Source organism: Dendropsophus ebraccatus, chromosome 1, assembly GCF_027789765.1.
Source record: "Dendropsophus ebraccatus isolate aDenEbr1 chromosome 1, aDenEbr1.pat, whole genome shotgun sequence".
NCBI classification, from domain to species: domain Eukaryota; kingdom Metazoa; phylum Chordata; class Amphibia; order Anura; family Hylidae; genus Dendropsophus; species Dendropsophus ebraccatus.
This window is the reverse complement of record NC_091454.1, coordinates 12568371-12593449: the sequence shown is the minus strand read 5'-3', so window position 1 is coordinate 12593449 and position 25079 is coordinate 12568371. Positions and strand designations below refer to the sequence as shown.

The 25079-nt window shown below is 45.2% G+C and overlaps 2 protein-coding genes across 3 annotated transcripts in view; one reads left to right on the top strand and one right to left on the bottom strand.

Annotated features, from left to right (window-relative positions):
* Positions 1-2622: 2622 nt before the first annotated feature.
* Positions 2623-25079, bottom strand: part of LOC138788991 (uncharacterized) — a 29417-nt gene continuing 6960 nt past the window's right edge. The window contains exons 1-12 of one of the 2 annotated variants that reach the window (XM_069967476.1): positions 19008-19067; positions 14879-15091; positions 14463-14789; positions 12072-12172; positions 11542-11710; positions 11228-11456; positions 10498-10970; positions 9102-9186; positions 6916-7079; positions 6633-6793; positions 4314-4563; positions 2623-3078 (exon numbers count right to left, since the gene is read on the bottom strand). In XM_069967476.1, the coding sequence (XP_069823577.1) occupies positions 2854-3078; positions 4314-4563; positions 6633-6793; positions 6916-7079; positions 9102-9186; positions 10498-10970; positions 11228-11456; positions 11542-11710; positions 12072-12172; positions 14463-14789; positions 14879-15079 (2385 nt within the window). In that variant the 5' untranslated portion in view covers positions 15080-15091; positions 19008-19067 and the 3' untranslated portion in view covers positions 2623-2853. Of the gene's footprint in view, positions 3079-4313; positions 4564-6632; positions 6794-6915; positions 7080-9101; positions 9187-10497; positions 10971-11227; positions 11457-11541; positions 11711-12071; positions 12173-14462; positions 14790-14878; positions 15092-19007; positions 19068-25079 lie in introns of those variants that run through there. The other variant, XM_069967469.1, reaches the window with a different exon arrangement.
* On the top strand, positions 19315-22135 carry NDUFB2 (NADH:ubiquinone oxidoreductase subunit B2). Its single transcript, XM_069967503.1, has 4 exons — positions 19315-19458; positions 19764-19908; positions 21285-21370; positions 22071-22135. The coding sequence occupies exons 1-3, from the start codon at positions 19370-19372 to the stop codon at positions 21357-21359; spliced, it is 309 nt and encodes a 102-aa protein (XP_069823604.1). The 5' UTR covers positions 19315-19369; the 3' UTR covers positions 21360-21370; positions 22071-22135.

Sequence of the window (25079 nt, the reverse complement as noted above, 5' to 3'; positions counted from 1 at the left end):
AATTCATTACCTATCCATGGTCCAGGGCTCCTCCTGCTCCTCTTCTCCCTGGGTCCCGCGCACTTCAGCTTCAGAGTGGCCTGTCAGCTAAGACACAGGCCGAGACCGCCGCGGCCAGTGATTGGCTGAGCGGCCTGTCAGCTAAAACAGGCCGTTTTAAAGCTGGAGCGCGCAGGACCCGGAGAGAAGAGGAGCCCTGGACCCGGGATAGGTAATGTATGCCAGTTTAGCAAGGGCTGCAAGGACATCGGCAACGATGTCCCTGCAGCCCTTGTTAAACGATTATCGGGCCGTGTAATAGGCCCAGTAAACGAGCGCCGATCTAGCAGATCGGCGCTCGTTTACTGTTATTATCGGGCCCCCATCGGCCCGTTTAATACCACTCTTAGTCTTCCCCTGGTAACCTCACCTCTCCCAGCTCCTGCTGAGCTCCAATGCTCTGGCCTCTTCTAGTCAGGTCTGGATGCTGTATAGTGTAGGGAGAGCTAATCGCTCTGCTCTGTATTACACAGAAAAAACTGGTGAGTGTCCGGAACACCACAGTCCGCCCAAACTGGCTGTCATTTTATCTGCCACTTAAGAAGAACTGCAGAGTGACAGCTCTGAGACTGTTGCGACCCCTATAACTACGCCACTGTAACAACACCTGCTGTAGCCTCAGCATCTACTTCTGTGAATGAGACAGAGGCGGCAGTACTTCCTACATGGAGTACAGAACCTACTGCTTCCTGCTCTGTACTCAGTGTAGTGCGGGCACCGAACTCAGGATTGGTACAAGATAGGTAATGTATGTACACAGTGACCCCACCAGCAGAATAGTGAGTGCAGCTCTGGAGTATAATACAGGATGTTACTCAGGATTGGTACAAGACAGGTAATGTATGTACACAGTGACCCCACCAGCATAATAGTGAGTGAAGCTCTGGAGTCTAATACAGAATTTAACTCAGTATAGGGGTCTAGCTACAGGCTGATGGGCCCTGGTGCAAAACTTTAGCTTGCCCCCCCCCCCCCCCCCCCCCACACACACACACATACACACACCACCCCTCTTGATAAGGGTCAGTCAGAGGCCAAAAAAAGGTTATATCCAATTACTCTAGGTGACTCCCCCTAATGTGATGCTGTGTCCTAATGAACTGTCACTGTCCCCCTCATGTACTGTGCCACTGCCTCAACCTTGTGTATTGTGCCACTGTGTCCCCTCATGTACTATGCCACTGTCCCCTATATTTAAAGAAGTCCGGCAGAGGGGCAAAAAACCTTTATGGATAGCGGGTGGGAGGAAATTAAAAATCACAATATTCACCTGTCCCTAGGCCTGATGTCCTCTTCTCCTGATTTCCAGGTACATCACGACCCGGTTTCAACCTCACAAATGGGTGGGATTTAGTCCACTGAGCCAATCAGTGACTGCAGCCATGTTCCGCTCATGTCAAATGGGTTGTGATGTAGCCAGAGAGGAGCTAAGAAGACAGCAGATGGGGGTCCAAAAGTGGGGAGCAACCATGCGGGACAGGTGAATATGACTTCTTTTTTATGTTCCCCCAGCTCAGAATAATTTTTTTACCCCGCGCCAGACTTCTTTTTTTAATGGACTGTACTATGTCATTCCCTAATCATTGTTTCCCAACCTTTGACTCTCCAGCTGGAAAACTACAACTCCCATCATGAACTGCCAGCAGGACATGAAGGGGGATGTAGTGCTTCAACCTGGAAAGCTACAGGCTGCAAAACTACAACCCCCACCATGAACTGTTAGCAGGGCATGACGAGGTAGTAGTTCTAGGGATAATCTCACCTGTCCAGGTTCCTGCTCTTCTCTGGGGCTCTGGTCTCTTCTGGTCAGGTCTGGCTGCTGTGTATGGTGTATGGGGGCTGCTCACCTTGCTCCTCATTAGGCTCTGTTCACACGGAGAAAAACTGTCGGAATTCCGAATTCCGCCAACCTCCCTGTCATAATGACAGTCTATGGGAGATTAGTACGCCTCCTCTCTCCACGTTTCTCAGCACTGCTCAGTACAGTTCTCCCAAACCGGCTGTCATTATCACAGCTGATTCAGGAGAACTGCATAGTGGCAGGAAGCATAGCAACTACTGCAAGCTCTATAGCTACGCCACTGACTCCGTAAGCAATGTATATACACAGTGACCCGACCAGCAGAATAGTGATGCAGCTCTGGAGTATAATACAGGATGTAACTCAGGATCAGTAATGTAATGTATGTACACAGTGACCCCACCAGCAGTATAGTGAGTGCAGCTCTGGGGTATAATACAGGATGCAACTCAGGGTCAGTAATGTAATGTATGTACACAGTGACCCCACCAGCAGAATAGTGAGTGCAGCTCTGGAGTATAATACAGGATGTAACTCAGGATCAGTAATGTGTGTACACAGTGACCCCACCAGCAGAATAGTGAGTGCAGCTCTGGAGTATAAAACAGGATGTAACTCAGGATCAGTAATGTATGTACACAGTGACCCCACCAGCAGAATAGTGAGTGCAGCCCTGGAGAACAATAATGGATGTCGACCTGTTGTTGCATTCAAAATAAAAGTAGTTGGAATGGAGATCAGCAGTCACACCCCTACAATCTCACAAGATAAGTCAATTTAAAATTCACAATTCCACCTTTAAAAATTACTAAAATGACCGTATGGCTTCTTACAGTATATCAGATGTCTCGCTGCAAACAGTTAATGTACAAGTAGAACGTAAAAGATATAATATATGTAATGAATACACCTTATAAGTTCTACACAGCAGTAATCTACATCTATAACACCCCGGCACCTTCATGTATGTTCCCATTACAATACTACAAGCAGATGTCCCCGTAGTGCAGAGCTCAGAGAACCATGGCCGATCGAAGAGCCTGCAGATTGCGCTCCTTAAGATACTGCTGTAAATCCTCGTCCTTCCGAGACTCCTGCTCGGCCTGCTGATAGAAGTCCTGTAGTCTCTTGGAGACTTTTTGCTTGGATCTTTCCTGCAGTTGTTGGTTTCTTCTCCGCTCCTGGAGATCCGACTCTTCTCGCCTTTGTCGTGTAACCATCTGGTCGTAGATCCGATCCTGGGACCACAAAGACGTTTGTAAAATGTATAAAAGAATCCCTTAACCCCTTCAGTTTTTTCCTCCTCACATGCTAACGGCCATAACTTTTCCATCTACAGAGCCATACTGAGGCTTGTTTTTTACTGGACCAACTGTACTTTGTAATAATAACATTTTACCTTAAAGGGGGCGAAAATCTTTTTCTTTCAAATCATCGGGTGTCAGAGCTTTATATAGATTTGTAATTTACTTTGATTAAAAATTTCCAGTCTTCCTGTATTTATCCACTGCTGTATGTCCTGCAGGAAGTGGTGTTTTCTTTCCAGTCTGACACTGCTCTCTCCTGCCATCTCTGTCCATTTCAGGAACTGTCCAGAGCAGCAGCAAATCCCCATAGAAATCCTCTCCTGCTCTCCAGACTGGAAAGAATACACCACTTCCGGAAGGACATCCAGCAGCTGATAAGTACTGGAGATTTTTAAATAGAAGTAAATAACAAATCTATATAACTTTCTGAAACCAGTCGATTTGAAAGGAAAAAAAATCTCTGTAGTACCGCTTTAATGTATTCTGCAAAGGCAGGAAAAAAAAATATTAAATTTAAAAAAAACAACAACAAGAAAACAGCAATTTAGGACATTTGGGAGGCAGTTGTTTTTAAGCCAGTAAAACAGACATGTTGGAAGTATAACTCAAGTCAGGACGATTACCATGATACGCAATATGTTTTCACTATGCCAAGCTCCGAGCTGCCATAGATTCTCCTAAATCCACTACGCTGGACTTATAAAGAGGCGACGGGAAAATTTTAAACTAGCTGTGCCTAAAAAAACTGCACATTAGTAAATGTGCCCCGATATTTAAAAAATTCAGACATCTCCGTACGTAGCAAAACCAAGCTTTGTTGTTGTTGTTGTTTAGATTTTTTTTATATGAAATGTTTTATTATGGGAGTTTTTTTTTTTTTTTTTTAAAGTAACTTTTTAGTCTCCCCTTATTATAGCATGCGCCGCTATAACGGAAGATGGGTGTGCTACCAAACCCTGTCGGCAGAGACACTTCGGCAGTTCTGTAAATTACAAAAGAAGCCATTTCTACCATCTATTGAGTATAATAGCTTCATGTGGTCTGCAGACTACCAATGGCCACACTAACCAATGTAAAGGCTAAAGGATACTGGAAGGAAAAGCCTATAAGCCCTCGGGACATTTAAGATATTTCAATAATAATGTAAAGGTTCTTGTAGTACTCACCCTATGCTGTTCTTCTTTCTCCTGCTGTTTTTGGATTTTCTCCCTGTCTAGATTCTCTCGCTGCTGACGAAGGTCACTCCAGAACTGAAGCTTCTGATCCTCTTTCCTCCTCTCCTTCCTCAAGTTTTCATCATTCTTGCGGCTCCTCTCTTCTGCTGCAGCTCTGCGGGATTCTGCTTGCTGAGCCTCCAATCCCTCCTCATCTTGTCTCCTCTCCAAGTCAAGCAAGATTCTCTGCTGGGACCGAAGCCTGAAATGCGACCAGTTATAGTAGTCATATTCTTGTATATAGGAGCAGTATTATAGCAGTTATATTACTCTATATAGGGCACAGTATTATAGTAGTTATATTCCTGTATATAGGAGCAGTATTATAGTAGTTATATTCCTGTATATAGGAGCAGTATTATAGCAGTTATATTCCTGTATATAGGAGCAGTATTATAGTAGTTATATTCCTGTATATTGGAGCAGTATTATAGTAGTTATATTCCTGTATATTGGAGCAGTATTATAGTAGTTATATTACTGTATATAGGAGCAATATTATAGTAGTTATATTCCTGTATATAGGAGCAGTATTATAGTAGTTATATTCCTGTATATAGGAGCAGTATTATAGTAGTTATATTCTTGTATATAGGGAGCAGTATTATAGTAGTTATATTCTTGTATATAGGAGCAGTATTATAGTAGTTATATTCCTGTATATAGGGGCAGTATTATAGTAGTTATATCCCTGTATATAGGAGCAGTATTATAGTAGTTATATTCCTGTATATACGGGGCAGTATTATAGTAGTTATATTCCTGTATATTGGAGCAGTATTATAGTAGTTATATTCCTGTATATAGGAGCAGTATTATAGTAGTTATTGCGAAGGGAAGACACAGCTAACCCGCACCACCAGACAATAATCCAGTATCAATGGGCCCACGGATGTGAGTATGCAGGATACACCGCGGTGTGTTCGGCTGAGCACCGGGGGTGCAGGACGATAAGGCAGGAGTACGCTGTGTGTAAGGTAGACGAAAACAGCACTCACCCGGTATCAAACAGCTCACTTTATTCCATAGACCGCGGGTAGCAGGGAGGGAGAGGTAAGGACGCGCATCCTTACCTCTCCCTCCCTGCTACCCGCGTTCTATGGAATAAAGTGAGCTGTTTGATACCGGGTGAGTGCTGTTTTCGTCTACCTTACACACATTATAGTAGTTATATTCCTGTATATAGGGGCAGTATTATAGTAGTTATATTCCTGTATATAGGAGCAGTATTATAGTAGTTATATTGCTGTATATAGGGGCAGTATTATAGTAGATATATTCCTGTATATAGGAGCAGTATTATAGTTGTTATATTCCTGTATATAGGAGCAGTATTATAGTAGTTATGCGGTTCAGGGAAGAAACAGAGTGCTGCACCTCACACCTATGGCTGATACTAGTGCCGCTAGGCTAAAATAAAAAACACATCAGAATTTTGTGTATGAATTGATCAAGCCATACTGCCCCATGTACCTCGTGCCGGTATCTGATACACATGGGTCCCTACACTAAGTCCACACCGTGCCAGTCAGTGGCCACCAACCCCGCAGGCGTGCACAGCCAGGGAACGGGGGCCATGGGACGGCCCTGCGACCCCCATGCCACAGGACCAGACCCAAAAACACCACACCAGAACCCGGCCAGCACCGCCGGCGGAGAAGGTCGCCCACAAACAGCACAAGTCTGAATAAGGCATTACACTCACCATAGCTGCAGCAAACAGAATGGGAAAAAACAGTAGTTATATTCTTGTATATAGGAGCAGTATTATAGTAGTTATATTCTTGTATATAGGAGCAGTATTATAGTAGTTATACTCTTGTATATAGGAACAGTATTATAGTAGTTATATCCTTGTATATAGGAGCAGTATTATAGTAGTTATATTCTTGTATATAGGAACAGTATTATAGTAGTTATATTCCTGTATATAGGGGGCAGTATTATAGTAGTTATATTCTTGTATATAGGAGCAGTATTATAGTAGTTATATTCTTGTATATAGGGGCAGTATTATAGTAGATATATTCCTGTATATAGTAGCAGTATTATAGTAGTTATATTCTTGTATATAGGGGCAGTATTATAGTAGTTATATTCTTATATATAGGGGCAGTATTATAGTAGTTATATTCTTGTATATAGGAGCAGTATTATAGTAGTTATAGTCTATAGTCTAGTGTATAGGGGCAGTATATTGGCATTATAGAATTGTGAACATTCAAAAAGTAGAGAGAATTGAGTTTAAACATTTATATAGAAATTCTATACCGTCTGGTATCCTGAAGCGTCAGCTCCTTCTCCTCCAGTTCACGGATCTTCTCTTCCTTTCTCATCTGTCTCTCCTCCATTCTCATCCTCTGCAGTTCTGCTACTTCCATTCCCTTTTGTTCTCTCAGCTCCTGATCTCTTCTCATTTTAGCTTCATAATTCTAATTAGATGAAACATATGCAACGCTGAGATTTGAGGGGGCTGAGCTGGACCTTATCTTAAAAAGTTCCTCTAAATTTCCTTGACATATCATCACTATGTGTACCTGTCGCTTTCACTTACAAGTTTCAGGGGAGCAGAACGCGGCCTCCGCTCCAGAATGATGGATTCCATAGCCATGCGATCTTCTTTCATTGCCTTTTCAATGTGCTGCAAAGTTTTCTGGAGATGGGTCATATTGCCGAGAGTTGAAGTTGTGGGTTTATAGGGTGAAACCACTGACCCCCCTTAAGGAATATAACAAAGTAATAATTAATAATAATAATAGTAATATTTATTTGTATAGCGCCAACAGATTCACAGCATTTTTTTCCCACGATACCAGGGTTACATTACTCATACACATTACAGAATTAAAAGAATTCTGTAATGTGGAGTGAGAGACCTACTCGCAAGAGCTCACAGACTAGGAGGACTGGGGGTGACACAAGGGGCAGTAAGAGCTTTATTTATGCTAATGGTCCGGCCATTGTATATAGAGTCGGAAAGTGCCTATAGGTGTTGGGTTAGCCAATATCTGGGTACAGGTACAGAGTGTTTTAGGGCACATGTCAAACTGTGAGTGTTGGGAAGGAGTCCGAGGTCTTTGGGAAAAGCATCCAGAGAACTGGTGCAGCACGAGAGAAGTCTTGGAGGCTGGAGTGAGAGATTCTGTTTATGGAAGATGTGTGAGATAACACGGTATTATACAGTCTATAACTATATGACAGAAGCAACAACAGAGGTATTTGATCCAGCACTCCCAAACGTGTAGAATAACTAATAAAACATAACTTTTAATATATCCAGGTAAAAATCTTTTCTAAAACCAACGCGTTTCGCGCAGCTGCGCTTAATCATGGATCAGGGTGACAGTGAGAGTCTGAGCTGTGTCAGTGGTAAGAAATGGGCAAATTCTGGAAATGTTTGTGAGATGTAGGTGACAAGAGTGTGCAAGAGCTTGGATATAGGGAGCAAAAGAGGGCAGAGTCTATTATAACCCCCAGACATCAAGCTTGATGGACAGGAGTGATGCTAGTACCACAGACTGAGAGTGAGATGGCAGGTTGAGGTTGGTTAGAGGGGATGGGGGTGGGGGGGAATATGAGAAGTTCTGTTTTAGAAAAATTAAGTTTTAGAAATAGAGAGGTCATAATATTAGAGAGCGGATAGACAGTCACTGGAGTTTTGTAAGAATGAAGGGGTGATGTCCTGGGAAGAGGTATATAACTGGGTGTCATCTGCGTAGAGACGGTATTAAAGGTCAAACCTGCTGATGGTTTGTCCGATGGGGGCTGTATAGCGGGAGAAGAGGAGGAAGAACCCAGGACTGATCCCCGGGGAACTCCAACAGTAAGAGGTAGGGGACAGGAAGTAGAGCCAGAGAAGAATACACTAAAGAGCAGTCAGAGTTAGGCTAGGTTCACACTGCGTTTTCAGCATCCGTTTAACGGATCCGTCTTTTTTAACGTCCAGAAAAATAGGGTCAGCAACGTTTTTTGGTCCGCCAAAAAAAACGGATCAGTTTTTTTTTATAATGGAAGTCAATGGAAAAACGGATGCACACAAATGAATCCGTTTTTTGCAATCCATTTTTCAAGCGTTTTTTGCAAAAAACGGATGCGTTAAACGGATGCTGAAAACGCAGTGTGAACCTAGCCTTAGGAAGAAAACCAGGAGAAAGCAGAGTCCTTGAGGCCAAGAGAGCGGAGCATGGAGGGGAGGAGTTAATGGTCTACGATGTCAAACGCTGCTGAGAGATCTAAGAGAATCAGCAAGGAGTACACTTGGCCTTTAAGAAATAATTATACACCTAGAGAGAGCCATCATACACTATTCCATTATATCATATACTATTCCCCCTTAGTAGGATAGGCTTGCTGTGTAAAGGGGGATCCCTCATTCGAATCCTCAATGAAGAAGACAGGAGGGCCAAGATGTCCATGTAATACAAGGACTGCCCACAGAAGACTTATTTTCATAAAGAAGAGAACTTTTTAACCAACATTTTTTGTGTTTTTAAATTAGTGGTCGTACCTTTTAAATTTCTTTTTTTTTTTTGTTTAGCATAAGAAACATTTAGATTCGATTAGCTCTATTTTTTGCTTTGAGAAGGGGACCAGGTAATGGTGAGCACTGAGGACCAAGAGCCATTGGAATAGCAGTGGCAGGGTATCATGGTAAGGTGAGTACTGATTTGTTTAAAATTTGTTAAATGGTGGACAACCACTTCCAGGACTAAAGGTAGTAAAGCAGATCTTCATGATTACCTTCTCTAATTTTATTAAAAGATGTGTCCTGAGAACTGATGATTTTCTCAGTCTGAGTGTTTCTACTACGGAGGAGAAATTCCTTCTAAAAGAAAAAGGAGAAAGTTATTAGTCACAATCAAAGAGGAAAGATCTTCTGTACCCTTTTCTGTTGAATATTCTCATTTACAGGCCGATCATAGTCATCGACCATCCATGTCATGGGGTAAAAAACATTGGGGGAGATTTATCAAACTGGTGTAAAAGTAGAACTGGCTCAGTTGCCCCTAGCAACCAATCAGATTCCACCTTTCATTTTTTAAAGAATCTGTGAGGAATGAAAGGTGGAATCTGATTGGTTGCTAGGGGCAACTAAGACAATTCTACTTACACTACACTAGTTTGATAAGTCCCCCCCCAATCTTTCAGAGCCAGTGACGTATCTATAGGGGCTGCAGTGGTCGCAGTTGCCCCATAAATCACCACATTAAACTTGACTTCTTATGCCTGACCTGCTAAAATTCAGTCCTAATGCTCAGCAGTATAAGGTCGTCTGTGCGGCAGCACTGACGGGAGCAGAGGTGTCAAACCATGTTAAAGGAGTAGCCATAAAACAAGAGGCTGCAAAGACAGGAGCAGAGCAGATAAGAACAGTGTTTCCTCCCATTCCTCTAAATTTGGTATCCCCATATGCTAGTCAGTGGGCCGGCACTTAGCTGCTCACCGATTCTGGAAAAAGGCGGGGGAGTCCCTAGGTACCAGGGAGCTCTTGTCTGATCCTAAGCTTTCCCATGGTTCCTACTGAATGTATAACATTGTCATCTATAGGTGTAAACCCGCGAGACTCGCCTGGATGTCATTATCCTATATTTTTGAACAGCAAATAGAGTAGAAAACTGAGGGCACTCACCGAACAGTTGCAATGTTCTTTATTCCAAAAAATGCAGTTTAAATTTCACTGAAGCATTTCACTCTTCAGCAGACGTCAAACCACATCACAGTATAGACATCGACATGATGGCCATTTCATGCGCATGCGCGCTTCATCAGGTGATCTGATGGAGCGCGCATGCGCGTGAAATGGCCATCATGTCGATACTGTGATGTGGTTTGCCATCTGCTGAAGAGTGAAATGCTTCACTGAAATTTTAACTGCTTTTTTTGGAATAAAGCACATTGCTACTGATCGGTGAGTGCCATCAGCTTTCTATTCTATTTGCTGTTTAGACATAAGGACTCTGTCGTGAGGAGCACCTCCATTGCAACGCGGCATAGCCCGCACTGTATGTCCAACTGCCTGCACGCAGTGCCGGTGATCTCCTAAATAATTTTGTACATCCAAAATTTTTTTACTATATCCCATCCCCCCATCGAGAATGTATTTTATCCATTGAATTAGAAGACATCCGAAACATACATGTCTGCCCTTCTGGTGGCCTTCCTGCTCCCGTACGCTTCTCTTCTGAGGTTTGGCTTTCTCTTTGACAGTTTCTATGTCTTTTCTTGTTACTTTCTCCACTTTCTTAGAAGATTTGTCTTCACTTGCCGTGATTCGGCTAATGTGGTTCAGCGAATTCCTCAGGGCAACCCACAACTCCTCAGGCACCTGACATTTTTGGCAAAAACCAGTACTGGGCCCACAGTATAGACACGTATGAGACTCCGGGGCACTAGATTTGGATTCTTTGTAATATTCTTGTTTCTCATTGATGTCCATAAAGGGGAAACTGGTGCAGGATTCTATCAGCTTTTTCCGGGTTTCGGGAGGAATAAAGAGCTCCAGGGTGATGCGGTCACTTAAGCTGTGAGGGATCCATATGGCCAGTCCGGGAGGAACCTGCTTGGTCTTCCCATTCCAAAAAGTCACCAGGACTCCGGTGCTGTCAAGAGCTGATACAGAAGGGGGTATAATCATTATACATAGTCAATAGCAAACCATAAACATATAGATAGAACATATAGAGGATATAACTCAGGATCAGTACAGGATCAGTAATGTATATACACAGTGACCCCACCAGCAGAATAGTGAGTGCAGCTCTGGAGTATAATACAGGATGTAACTTAGCATCAGTACAACAAGCTACTTTAATGTAAATGTAAGTAATTGTAGAGGAGATTTTGGCCATTGACCAGTATCATTATACCTGAGCCCCGCTCTCGGTTTTCTGCTCCCTGCAGCACAGCACCAGGTCCATACTGCTCCATTTTTGCATCCACTGGTGCTAGAACATGGTCTCCGGGAACGAGAGGTCTCCATCTTGCATCTTCATAGTGGATGATATCGCAGACGGGTGTCTCCTGCATACGGAACTGACCTTTGCCCTTCAGTGAGCGACATTTCTCAAACTCCACAAGGAATCGGTCGCTGGATCCCTGACGTGATGACAAAACCAGACACAGTCACTGGCTTAGTGAGCATGAGGTGTAACTGGAAGACTTCTACCCTACTGCTACTTACCTCCACCTCACGGGCAATGTGCCCCATGTAGTAAAGTCCATCAGTGTCTCTTCGGGCCAGGACCCTTGACCCTCTCAACAAACTCAATGCCTCTGGTGCCAGCTGCACATGGCTTACACTCAATGGGGAAGGTTCTTTAGGATGAACACAACAGCTGACTGGTTCCCGCCTAGAAAGAAGACACTCGTAGGGAAATCTGAAGGTGATATGACTAAACTGGGCCTAGAGGAGATTTATTAGACATGGTGTAAAGTGAAACTGGCTCAGTTGCCCCTAGCAACCAATCAGATTCCACCTTTCATTCCTCACAAATTCTTTGGAAAATGAAAGGTGGAATCTGATTGGTTGCTAGGGGCAACTGAGCCAGTTTCACTTTACACCATGTCTGATAAATCTCCCCCATTGGGCCCAAACCCCAAGGCATTCTTAGTATGGGATTGTAACAGCTTCTTCTTTAGGTATGAGGGGTGACCCAGCAACTGGTGCACATATATGGAGAATACTATAGGGGATAGGGGGGTGATACCTACTGAGGTTCAGAGGAGACAACTGTGGAGAACGTGCAGCATGACGAGGAGGAGGAGGAGGATGGATAATAAAGACTGGGTCTCTGATAACCATTAATCCTGGCCTGTAAAGGATTTATAGAATTTACAAAATTGCAGATGAAAGAGGATCACTCTCCTGTGTGGTGTAGTATATAGAGGAGGTGTCCTGTGTGGTGTAGTATAGAGGATGTGTCCTGTGTGGTGTAGTATAGAGGAGGTGTCCTGTGTGGTGTAGTATAGAGGAGGTGTCCTGTGTGGTGTAGTATAGAGGAGGTGTCCTGTGTGGTGTAGTATAGAGGATGGTGTAGTATAGAGGATGTGTCCTGTGTGGTGTAGTATAGAGGAGGTGTCCTGTGTGGTGTAGTATAGAGGATGTGTCCTGTGTGGTGTAGTATAGAGGATGTGTCCTGTGTGGTGTAGTATAGAGGATGTGTCCTGTGTGGTGTAGTATAGAGGAGGTGTCCTGTATGGTGTAGTATAGAGGATGGTGTAGTATAGAGGATGTGTCCTGTGTGGTGTAGTATAGAGAAGGTGTCCTGTGTGGTGTAGTATAGAGGAGGTGTCCTGTGTGGTGTAGTATAGAGGAGGTGTCCTGTATGGTGTAGTATAGAGGATGGTGTAGTATAGAGGAGGCGTCCTGTGTGGTGTAGTATAGAGGAGGCGTCCTGTGTGGTGTAGTATAGAGGATGTGTCCTGTGTGGTGTAGTATAGAGGAGGTGTCCTGTGTGGTGTGGTGTAGTATAGAGGAGGTGTCCTGTGTGGGGTACTATAGAGGAGATGTCCTGTGTGGTGTAGTACAGAGGATGTGTCGGCTCCGCTGTGTGGTGTAGTATAGAGGATGTGTCCTGTGTGGTGTAGTATAGAGGATGTGTCCTGTGGTGTGTAGTATAGAGGATGTGTCCTGTGTGGTGTAGTATAGAGGATGTGTCCTGTGGTGTGTAGTATAGAGGATGTGTCCTGTGTGGTGCAGCATAGAGGATGTGCAGTGTAGTATAGAGTAGGTGTCCTGTGTGGTGTAGTATATAGAGGATGTGTCCTGTGTGGTGTAGTATAGAGGAGGTGTCCTGTGTGGTGTAGTATAGAGGTGGTGTCCTGTGTGGTGTAGTATAGAGGATGTGTCCTGTGTGGTGTAGTATATAGAGGATGTGTCCTGTGTGGTGTGGTGTAGTATAGAGGAGGTGTCCTGTGTGGTGTAGTATAGAGGATGTGTCCTGTGTGGTGTAGTATAGAGAAGGTGTCCTGTGTGGTGTGGTGTAGTATAGAGGAGGTGTCCTGTGTGGTGTAGTATAGAGGAGGTGTCCTGTGTGGTCTAGTATAGAGCAGGTGTCCTGTGTGGTGTAGTATAGAGGATGTGTCCTGTGTGGTGTAGTATAGAGGAGGTGTCCTGTGTGGTGTGGTGTAGTATAGAGGAGGTGTCCTGTGTGTTGTAGTATAGAGGAGGTGTCCTGTGTGGTGTTGTATAAAGGATGTGTCCTGTGTGGTGTAGTATAGAGGAGGTGTCCTGTGTGGTGTGGTGTAGAGGAGGTGTCCTGTGTGGTATAGTATAGAGGAGGTGTCCTGTGTGGTGTAGTATATAGAGGATGTGTCCTGTGTGGTGTAGTATAGCGGATGATGTGTCCTGTGTGGTGTGGTATAGAGGAGGTGTCCTGTGTGGTGTAGTATAGAGGAGGTGTCCTGTGTGGTGTGGTGTAGTATAGAGGAGGTGTCCTGTGTGGTGTAGTATAGAGCAGGTGTCCTGTGTGGTGTAGTATAGAGGAGGTGTCCTGTGTGGTGTAGTATAGAGGAGGTGTCCTGTGTGGTGTAGTATAGAGGAGGTGTCCTGTGTGGTGTAGTATAGAGGAGGTGTCCTGTGTGGTGCAGTATAGAGGAGGTGTCCTGTGTGGTGTAGTATAGAGGAGGTGTCCTGTGTGGTGTAGTATAGAGGAGGTGTCCTGTGTGGTGCAGTATAGAGGAGGTGTCCTGTGTGGTGTAGTATAAAGGAGGTGTCCTGTGTGGTGTAGTATAGAGGAGGTGTCCTGTGTGGTGTAGTATAGCGGATGATGTGTCCTGTGTGGTGTAGTATAGAGGAGGTGTCCTGTGTGGTGTAGTATAGAGGAGGTGTCCTGTGTGGTGTAGTATAGAGGAGGTGTCCTGTGTGGTGCAGTATAGAGGAGGTGTCCTGTGTGGTGTAGTATAGAGGAGGTGTCCTGTGTGGTGTAGTATAGCGGATGATGTGTCCTGTGTGGTGTAGTATAGAGGAGGTGTCCTGTGTGGTGCAGTATAGAGGAGGTGTCCTGTGTGGTGTAGTAAAAAGGATCTGTCAGCTCTGCTATGTGGTGTAGTAGAGAGGATCTGCTCACAATGTCCCATCTATGGAGATTTTACACCACTTACGTTACTGGAAGATCCGAGGGGCTTGAGGTTAATGGTGCGGAAGGCCCCGTCCCTGTCCCCCTCCTGCGGCTCCTCCACCAGGTACACCACATTCACAGAGCAGCTGTTCTCATCTCTGGCAAGAAAGTTGTAGATATCCTGTAGAATCCGGGGCGGCAGAGCGTCCATCACCAAGTACACCGCCTGACATGATGGATCCTCCAATGCCGCAGCCAAGGCCTCCGTGGGGTCGGCACCAGCATCGCAGCCAAGCGTCCGGATCCAAGAGACGGCCTGACTGACGGTCTCTGGGGTCCACGTCACCGCGCGGTCACACCACTTGTAGATCTGACAGGAAATAGTTTAGATACGCTTAGATACTCACCTACACCCCAGTGACTACAGTTTCCTATAGGGGGACGTCTATGGTCTCGTACCTCCTCAGAGAAGACGATGATATTGAACGATGACGCCCCCAAGCTGCGGAGCGCGTTGTAGAGAGCGTCCGAGACGTAATCCTTCAGGAGCCTCAACTTCACGGGGTCTCCATCCAATGTGCCCACCACGAAGGTCACAGAGACGGTGCGGCCCCCGGGACACCGAGAGCAGAAGCAGCTGGGATGGTGGAGAGTGGACATGGCGCTCGTCTCCTGGAGGGAGGATATAGGAGCCCGTCATGTATCACCCATCATGTATACGTGTTACTAAGGGGGAAGGAAAACAGCAACGCACAACAGGCTCCTCCATTCTGCCTCAGTACATAGAGATCAGGATCACACCGTGTGGATATTTGGATGCCGTATCCAGGACACGTGTGTTTGCTCTGATCTACGTCGCCCTATAGTGGTGGAAAAGAGAACTGCAAGACCTGGTCACTGGGTAATATCAGGGTGTGCTGTGTATACTCCCTCAGGACAGTGTTCACCAATCTGTGGTAAAACTACAACTCCCATCATGCCCTTATATCAACAACAGTGTTCTCCAACCTGAGGCACTCCACCTGTTGCCAAACTACAACTCCCATCATGCCCTGACATCCATTGCCATTTATACCATCTACAACAGTGCTCTGCATCCTGTTGTGAAACTACAACTCCCATTATGCCCTGACATCTTTCATCCATCTTGACCAATTACAAGTGTTCCCCAACCTGAGGCACCCCACCTGTTGCCAAACTGCAACAACTCCCATCATGCCCTGACATCCTTCATCCATCTTGACCATGTATCACAGCGTTCCTCATTCTGTCACACTCCATCTGTAGTAAAACTACAACTCCCATCATGCCCTGACGTCATTTGACCATCTGTACCATCAACCACAGTGTTCCTTATGCTTTCCCACTACTCCTGTCGAGAAACTACAACTCCCATCATGCCCTGAAATCTGTCGGTCATCTATACCATCTACAACAGTGTTCTACATCCTGTTGCAAAACTACAGCTCCCATCATGTCCTTATATACGGCAACCATCTCTACCATCTACCACTGTGTTCCTTATGCTTTCCCACGCCTCCTGTTGTGAAACTAAGACCCCCATCATGCCCTGACATCTGTCAGCCATGTCTACCATTTAAAACTGTCCCTCATCCAGTCGCATTTCAACTGTTGTGAGACTACAACTCCCATCATGCCCTGACATCCCTCATCCATCTCTACTATCTACAACAGTGTTCCTCATCCTGTGGTACTCCACCTGTTGCCAAACTACGACTCCCATCATGCCCTGACAACCTTCAGCCACCAGTTTCGACTTCCAATACAACGTATGTTTAGCATAAATCACGGCCGTTGCTGCAAATTGCAAAAACGGCCGTGATTTATGCTAAACATACATTGTGTGAACATAGCCTTAGGCTGCGTTCACACTGCATTTTGTGCCACTGATGTCTGATGGTTTTGGCCATTCGACCATGATGGGAATTGTAGTCCTACAACACCTGGAGGGCTGCAGGTTTGTGTAACGCGAGATCAGAGACGTTGCAGACGTTGTGGACACTACGAGGCCTCTTTGACCCTTCCAGATGACGTTTTTACACCGAAACACGACCACTCCTGCTATCTGTACGGCAAACGCTATAGAACCATGTCAGCAGTTTGCTATGTAGATTCCAGGTGACTGTTTCCCTTTAAATGAGTGACTGACTGCAGGAACCTCCAACCATCAGCTGCGGAGGAGCCTTGCAGTAAGTGTTCAGTGACCCTGCAGCGCCTCCACAGGTGAAATAAGGCATTACACACAGTGCATGGAGATGTAGGTCCTGGGGGAAGGTCACTCTTTGTAATGTATCAGCTGGGAGGACTACCCCTTGTATTAGTTACTCTCTAAGGGCCCTTAGGGACAATTATTGTGCGAAAAATCGTTATATCGTTTAAATTTAAATGATAATCGTTCTGTGTAATTGCAGGCGCCGATCGAAAAATTGTTTGTGTGTCGTTGATTTAGGGCCGATGGGGCCCGATAAATGAGCGCAGATCTGTTAGATTGGCGCTTGTTTACTGGGCCTATTCCACTGCCCGATTATTGTTAAACAAGGGCGTTACCGATGTCCTTGCAGCCCTAGCTTAAAGGGGTACTCCAGCAGGGGGGCACTTTTTTACTGGGACCGGGGAGGAGGTGGGCGAGAAAAAAGACGTCCACTCACCTCCCCGGTTCCAGCGGCGGTTACCGCATCGCGGCACTCTGGTGCCCGGTTCTCAGTCGCTTCCGGGTGTCTGACGCGGGCCCGAGACATGACGTCTCAGGTCCGCTCAGCCTCTCAGTGAAGGAGGCGGGATCCGTTTCAAGTCCGCTTAGATCCCGCCTCCTTCACTGAGTGGCTGAGCCGACCTGAGACGTGACGTCTCGGGCCTGCGTCAGACACTCGGAAGCGGCCGGGCACCGGAGCGCTGCGATGCGGGACCCGCCGATGGAACCGGGGAGGTGAGTGGACGTCTTTTTCTTCGGCCACCTCCTCCCCGGTCCCAGTAAAAAAGTGCCCCCACACTGGAGTACCCCTTTAACTAGTATACATTACCTATGCATGGTGCAGGGCTCCTCTTCTCCTGCTTCTCCCGGGTCCCGCGCGCTTCTCCAGCGTCAGGGCGGCCTGTCTCAGCTGACAGGCCACTCAGTCAATTACTGGCCGGGACCGCCGTGGCCAATGATTGGCTGAGGGGCCTGTCAGCTGAGACGCTGGAGCGCGCAGGACCTGGGGAGAAGCGGACCACAAGAGGGGCCCTGCACCCTACATAGGTAATGTATATCGCTAGGCGCCAGCCGCGCACCGCTATTCCACGTAGCGGTGTGCGTTCGGCGCCCGACAAATGTCGGTCCAAACCTATATCAACGATCATCGGCTGATCGTTGTCTCTATTCCACGGATTCCATTAATCGTTCGCTGTAATTCCGCATTTGTTCACTAATTGTTCAGTGTAATGCTGCGTTTACACGGAACGATTACCGTTCGAATCTTTGCAATAACGTTCGCATTTTAGCGATAATCATTCCGTGTAAACACAGCAAACGATCAACCGACGAGCGAGAAATCGTTCATTTTGATGTCTCAACATGTTCTCAAATCGTCGTTCGCTAAAAATTCGCAGATCGCTTCGAGTAAACCGTCTTTCAAAGATTCACCCTATGTGTGAGATGGGCTTAAGCGATCTTGAAAGCAATCGCAATAACGATCTCACGATTTTTTATTTTATTTGTCTAAACACCGATCGTTATAAAAACCAAATCGTTACTTCAAAATCGTTAAACGATCGATTGGGCGAATTATCGCTCCGTGTAAACGCAGCATTATGGTCCTTTTACACGGAACGATTATCGTTCGTTTTTGCACGATAATCGTACCTTGTAAACGCTGCGAACGAGCGAGAAATCGTTCATTTTGAGTTTCCAACGTGTTCTCAAATCATCGTTGATCGTTCGCAAAAACTTCGCAGATCGCTCAGTGTAAACAGTCATTCAACGATTGGTACTCTTACACGCAGCGATAATTGGCCCGAGCACACGATTAACGATTTTGAATGAACAATGTTTTTTTTATAATGATCAGCGTTTAGACGGAACGATACATCGTACGGAAAAATCGTTATGCGATCGCTTAAGCCTATCTCACACATAGGTAAAATCGTTGAATGACTGTTTACACTGAACGATCTGCGAAGTTTTTGCGAACGATCAACGATGATTTGAGAACTCGCTGAAAGATCAAAATGAACGATTTCTCGCTCGTCGCTTGATCGTTCGCTGCGTTTAAGGAACGATTATCGCTCAAATGTGACCGTTATCGTGCAAAAACGAACGGTAAACGTTCCGTGTAAAAGGACCATAACTCAGGGTTGTGAACCTTGGCTCTCCAAAACTACAACTCCCATCATGCCTGGACAGCCAAAGCTTTAGCTTTGGCTGTCCAGGCATGATGGGAGTTGTAGTTTTGCAACAGCTGGAAAGCCAAGGTTCCCTAACCCTACTCTTAAGGATTTGTTTTTTTAAAGAAGACAATTCCTTTAAATCCTAAACACAATACAATAGAAAGAGTCCATGACTTAATAATAACACTAGCTGTTCACTTACCTGATATAGTGCTGGAGGGCGCTAGGACCCCGGATATGTGCTCTGTGTACTAAGCTTTGTTTGCAGCGACACCATGCCAACCGGATCTACCATTCATATTCACAGGGGTGCGCACAGCTCGACATTACGCTCTAATAAACATTTCGGAGGTATAATCCTGATTTAAAATCCCTACAATCAATTTAATAACTATATTTATTATACCCGCCAGCTTTTTTGACGAGAATATAATTATCGACACCCCCATCTGTCGCTAATGGGCGCGTCCGCTCAAGCTGGAGTTCTCGCGAGATATTTTGCAGCGGCCACCAATCAGGGGCGTCTTAGCCAGTCCTGCCGGAAGGTGACATTGCTCCGGTGTCATGGCGTCGCTGGTGCGGCTCGGCGGAGCGCTGCGGGCTGGGAGCCGTCTCTTTAGCGGGGTGGTGAAGAGGAGGACCGGGGTCCGCAAGTGAGTGACAGTGAGAGGACGGGTTGTCATGGAGAAGGGGCAGAGGTCAGGAATTCTGGGTAATGTAGAAGATTGTAGTGATCTGATTAGACACTAGGGGGCGCGGTGTAGACCTAGGTGGCGAGGTTTTATAAACACAGCGCCACCTTCTGTTTGGGTGCGGTATTACAGCTCCATTGAAATATATAGAGAGCTAGATTGTAATACCGCACACAACCTGAGGACAGGGGGTGGCGCTGTGTTATTAGAAAAATATAACTGTTTTAATTCTCTTTTTTTATTTATGATTCTTTCTCTTCTTCTAGTGCCGGGGGAGAGGTTCATATAGAGCCGCGCTACAGACAGATGGTGGAAGTCACCAAGTCCCAGAACATCCAGGCCGAGCTGCTCATGGGCTTCATGTGGTTCTGGATTCTTTGGCATTTTTGGCACGAGCCTGATGCCGTTTTTGTGAGTATTTACTGTTTTGCAGGTTTTAGGTCCGTAAATGACGTCTCACCCGCCACAAGATAGGGAGTAAGCATCTGATTGGTGGAGATCTGGTCGCTGGGACTCTCAAAGAGGGGGTCATGTCCTTAGAGCACAGAGATGGGGGGCCCTGAGATTGTTACCCCTGCCTTAAAGTGAATGGAGCAGCAGATCTCACGCTTAACCACTGCTTGATTCACTTTTCATGGGACAGTAGAGGGAGAAAGCCGCTGCCAGACGCCTCTAGCGGTGCCTCATCTCACTGAGAACAAGGGGGTCAGGAATGTATAATCCCTCTCTCCCTTGATGGCAAATATCAGGGGAGAGAGGGATTATACATTCCTGACCCCTTTGTTCTCAGTGAGATAAGGGTCAGGGTGATCCCATATAGGTGGGTGGAAACTTTGGCCTATACACATGTCTATTGCGTATCGGCAGCTTAAAGGGGTTATCCAACGCTACAAAAACATGGCCACTTTCTTCCATAGACAGACCCTCTCTTGTCTCCAGTTTGGGTGCAGGTTTTGTAACTCAATTCCATTGAAGTGAATGGAGATTAACTGCAAACCGCACCTAACCTGGAGACAAGAGCGGTGCTGTCTATGGAAGAAAGTGGCCATGTTTGTTTTTTGGATAACCCCTTTAAAGGGTAGGTCATCAATGTCTGAACGCCTGCTATTCAGGTGGGCTGCTGCATGAGTAGTAATACACAGTGAACAGTATTGGAAGTAGTGGTGGCGCATGGTACTGCAGGTCAGCTCCTGTTTAATTCAATAGGAGCTACAGTACCTCACACCACCACTATGCTGTAGATAGCGCAAGGCGTCCAGCATCATTCTCTGTGTATGGGTGCCCATGCAGCGCCTCTCCCAAATAGCTAATCCCAACACCTCATTGATCAGACACTGTGGATAGTCAATCGTTCATATAAACCCAGATACCCCCTTTATATCTCTATAGTCCCTTAAAGCCCCTTTATAGTCCATAGCTTATGTCTGCCATCTGTACTGCAGCTGGTAAGTCTGGTAACTTCATGCCCCATAATGCCTTGCTTACTTTGTGGTCACAATTCCAAATTGGAGAGATACCGATGAAAGTCTAAGGCTGTATACTGCCCCCCTGTACGGCAGCATGTCACAGGCACTGCAGGGTTGTCAATGGCCGTACGTCAGGAAGCAGCTTGGGCGACAATGGAAGAAAACTGAGTGTTATCCCCTTTTGGATTTTGTTCAAAAACATTTCGGCTCCATTCACGTTAGTGGAACTGAGCTGCAATACTGCAGCCAAACTGAGAACGAGTGGCGCTTTTTTTTTTCTAATATCGGTTGACCCGCATACATAACATTTTTGTCTTATAGGGTCACTTTCCTTATCCTGACCCTTCACAGTGGACCGACGAGGAGCTGGGGATACTCCCCGAAGATGAAGAGTGACGCTCTTTACGGTAAGATGTAAAGAAATCTGCAATATTGTTTAATAACACCCGCCACCAGCGGATTACGCAACGCTTATTGGCCTGTCCATGTGATACCAGAACCCGGTCTATACCTGAAGGGTCCAGCAGGGGGCAGCAGTATATGTAGAAATTACATGTAAAAAATGGTATGTAATTTCTACATATACATATATATATATACACATATATATTTCTACATATACTACATATACTTCAGGTATAGACCGGGTCGTGACGTCACTTTTTTTTTTTTTCTTTTTTCAAAAGAGAAAATGAAGCCTGTCTGATCTACTAAATAGAGGGAAATAGCAGTATATGTGCATTTCATATAATTAGTGTACATTAGGAACTTTCTAACTTTTGCTTATGTAATAACATTAGAAAATACATTTTGGTCAGAGTTCTCCTTTAATAGGTGTATGAACCTACTGCTTATTTTTATATCTTTCTACTAGACGACCCCTTGATTATTGATGTCAATGTTAATCATTGCTATCTGGTGAGGTCACTGTGTGCTGGATATGAATATGGGGGGTGGGAGGGGATGTCTTAAACAGTTGTGGTAAGCCTATATATATATATATATATATATATATATATATATATATATATATATATATATATATATATATATATATATATATATATATATCTGTGTGTATTTTAATGCTGTTCTTTTCCTTTGCAGGTGTATTCCGTCTTTCCATCAAAGTGTTTGTCGAGAGGCTTGTAAATAAACGTGACTTCTATTTATCTTCTGGGCTTTTTTTACTTCCGTCTTCTATCGTCCTGAGACACTTATTGCCTTTTAGCCTAAAAATTACAGATGAAGACCTAGGGGGAGATTTATCAGACATGGTGTAAAGTGAAATTGACTCAGTTGCCCCCAGCAACCAATCAGATTCCACCAATCTCTGAGGAATGAAAAGTGGTATCTGATTGGTTGCTAGGGGCAACAAAAACAATTCTACTTTAATAGAATAGTGAGTGCAGCTCTGGAGTATAATACCCCAAAACCCCTATGAGGCAGATGACAATTGTCCCATCACAGGGAGAAAAATTCCTTCCCGACTCCATAATGGTTATCAGAACAATCCCCGGATCAGCGTCCTATCACATATAATCTAATGCCTATAACTTGTAATATTATATTTTTCAAGAAAAGCTTCCAGGCCTCCCTTATATAATGAATCGTCCGTGACAACATCATGTGGCAGAGAGTTCCACAGTCTCACTGCTCTTACAGTAAAGAACTTGCATCTGTGCTGATGGTGAAATCTTCTTTCCTCTAGACGTAGAGGATGCCCCCTTGTAATGGTTACAGACCTAGGAGTAAGGAGACCACTACAAAGGTCTCTGTACTGTCCATTCATATATTTGTACATTGTGATCAGATCGCCCCTAAGACGTCTTTTTTTCTAGCGTAAATAACCCCAAGCGTGATAACCTGTCCTGGTCCTGTAACCCACCCATTCCCTTAATGACCTTTGTTGCCCTCCTCTGCACCCGCTCCAGTCCAGCTGTGTCCTCCTTATATACCGGTGAGTGGAGCTGTACACTGTATTCCATGTGTGCTCTGACCAGTGATTTATAAAGAGGCAAAACTATATTCTCATCTTTAGCCTCTCGGCCACCTCTGTCCATGTCAGGAACTGTCCAGAGCAGCAGCAAATCCTCATAGAAAACCTCTCCTGCTCTCGACAGTGCCTGACATGGACAGAGGTGGCAGCAGAGAGCACTGTGTCAGACTGGAGAGAATACACCACTTCCTGCAGGACATACAACAGCTTATAAGTACTGGAACACCAAAAAGTTTTAAACAGATTTAAATTACAAATCTATATTATTATCTGAAACCAGTTGATTTAAAAGAAACAAAATATGTCATGTTCAGCATGCTTAAAAATTGGAATACAGTCCTGGAATAAACATACAGGCTGATGTAAGGACGTAAGATCGGAGGATACGTGTAATTTGATTGTTGTATTGTGAGCGTGTGTATAGAGTGAAACGGCCTTGAGGAACACATGCTCCTTTCTAGTCACGGATATGTATGGAACGCACGCTATTACCCCAATCCCTCCTTACGCCCCTCCCTTCTCTGCTTGATTGACAGTCAGCAGGAAGCTGGTTAGAGGCTCAATGCATTGTTCGTGTGGCCTATTAACGTCATTGTGATAGATTGCACATTCTTCTCTAGGGCTCTATTACACGGACCGATAATCTACCGAATCAGGCCGATTCGGCTGTGTGCAATAATGACTGATCACGTCTTTTGGTCCTTACCTAAAATCATTGGCCGCTGACCGTTTATGGCTACCTGTAGTAGTATATGTTACCTCTCCACGCTCCCCAGTGTTCTCTTCACTCCTACTCACTGTTGACAGCCCCCGTTGCAACTTCAGAGCCGGTCTCTAAAGTGATAGGCTGCTCAACCAATCACTGACCGGGATGGAACCGCTGTGGGCAATGATTGGCTAAGCAGCCTGTCACTTCAGAAATCGGCTCTGAAGTTGTATTGGAGGCTCCAGACAGCAGGCAGGGGTGAAAAGAACACCGGGGAGCGTGGAGAGGTAATGTATGAACCTCACTGCAAGGGCTGCACAGACATCGCTAATGACATCCGGGCACAATAATCGAGCTGTGTAATAGGCTCAGTAACGCGTTTACGATAGTAATTTTGCCATGTAATACAGAAAGATGTATGAACGACTATCAGCAATTTTAATGCCTGCGCAAAAGATGAGATTACTGTAAAGGTCCATTTACACAGAAAGATTATCTGCCAAAGATTTAAGCCAAAACCAGTAATGGATTTGAAAGGAGGAGAAATCTCAGGCTTTCCTTTATGACCTGATCTCTGTTTATAGTCTGTTTCTGGCTTTGGCTTCAAATCTTTGGCAGAAAATCTGTCAGATAATCTTTCTGTGTAAATGGATCCTTAGATATATGCCATGGCAAAAACAGTACAAAGGTAAAATACCATCAGTAATATCAGATACTCGCACTGCATCCCCGACGTACATCAAGATCCAAACCTGGCTTCATCAGTGTTTACATGATTTGAATGGGGCCTCGTCTGGGCCAGATCATCAGTAGAGTAAATGAAGCACTTCGTTGCCTCAGAAGTCAATTTATCGGACAGCTGTCTTTGACCTCCGTGCCACTTTGGGTGCGTGGAAAAAGCTTCTTAGGACTGGATCTAGCAACAAACTGTCCAGAACTATCAACACACTGTGCAGCAACAAACTGTCCAGAACTATCAACATACTGCGCAGCAACAAACTGTCCAGAACTATCAACATACTGCGCAGCAACAAACTGTCCAGAACTCTCAACATACTGCGCAGCAACAAACTGTCCAGAACTATCAACATACTGCGAAGCGACAAACTGTCCAGAACTATCAACATACTGCGCAGCAACAAACTGTCCAGAACTATCAACATACTGCGCAGCAACAAACTGTCCAGAACTATCAACATACTGCGAAGCGACAAACTGTCCAGAACTATCAACATACTGCGAAGCGACAAACTGTCCAGAACTATCAACGTACTGCGAATCGACAAACTGTTCAGAACTATCAACATACTGCGAAGCGACAAACTGTCCAGAACTATCAACATACTGCGCAGCAACAAACTGTCCAGAACTATCAACATACTGCGAAGCGACAAACTGTCCAGAACTATCA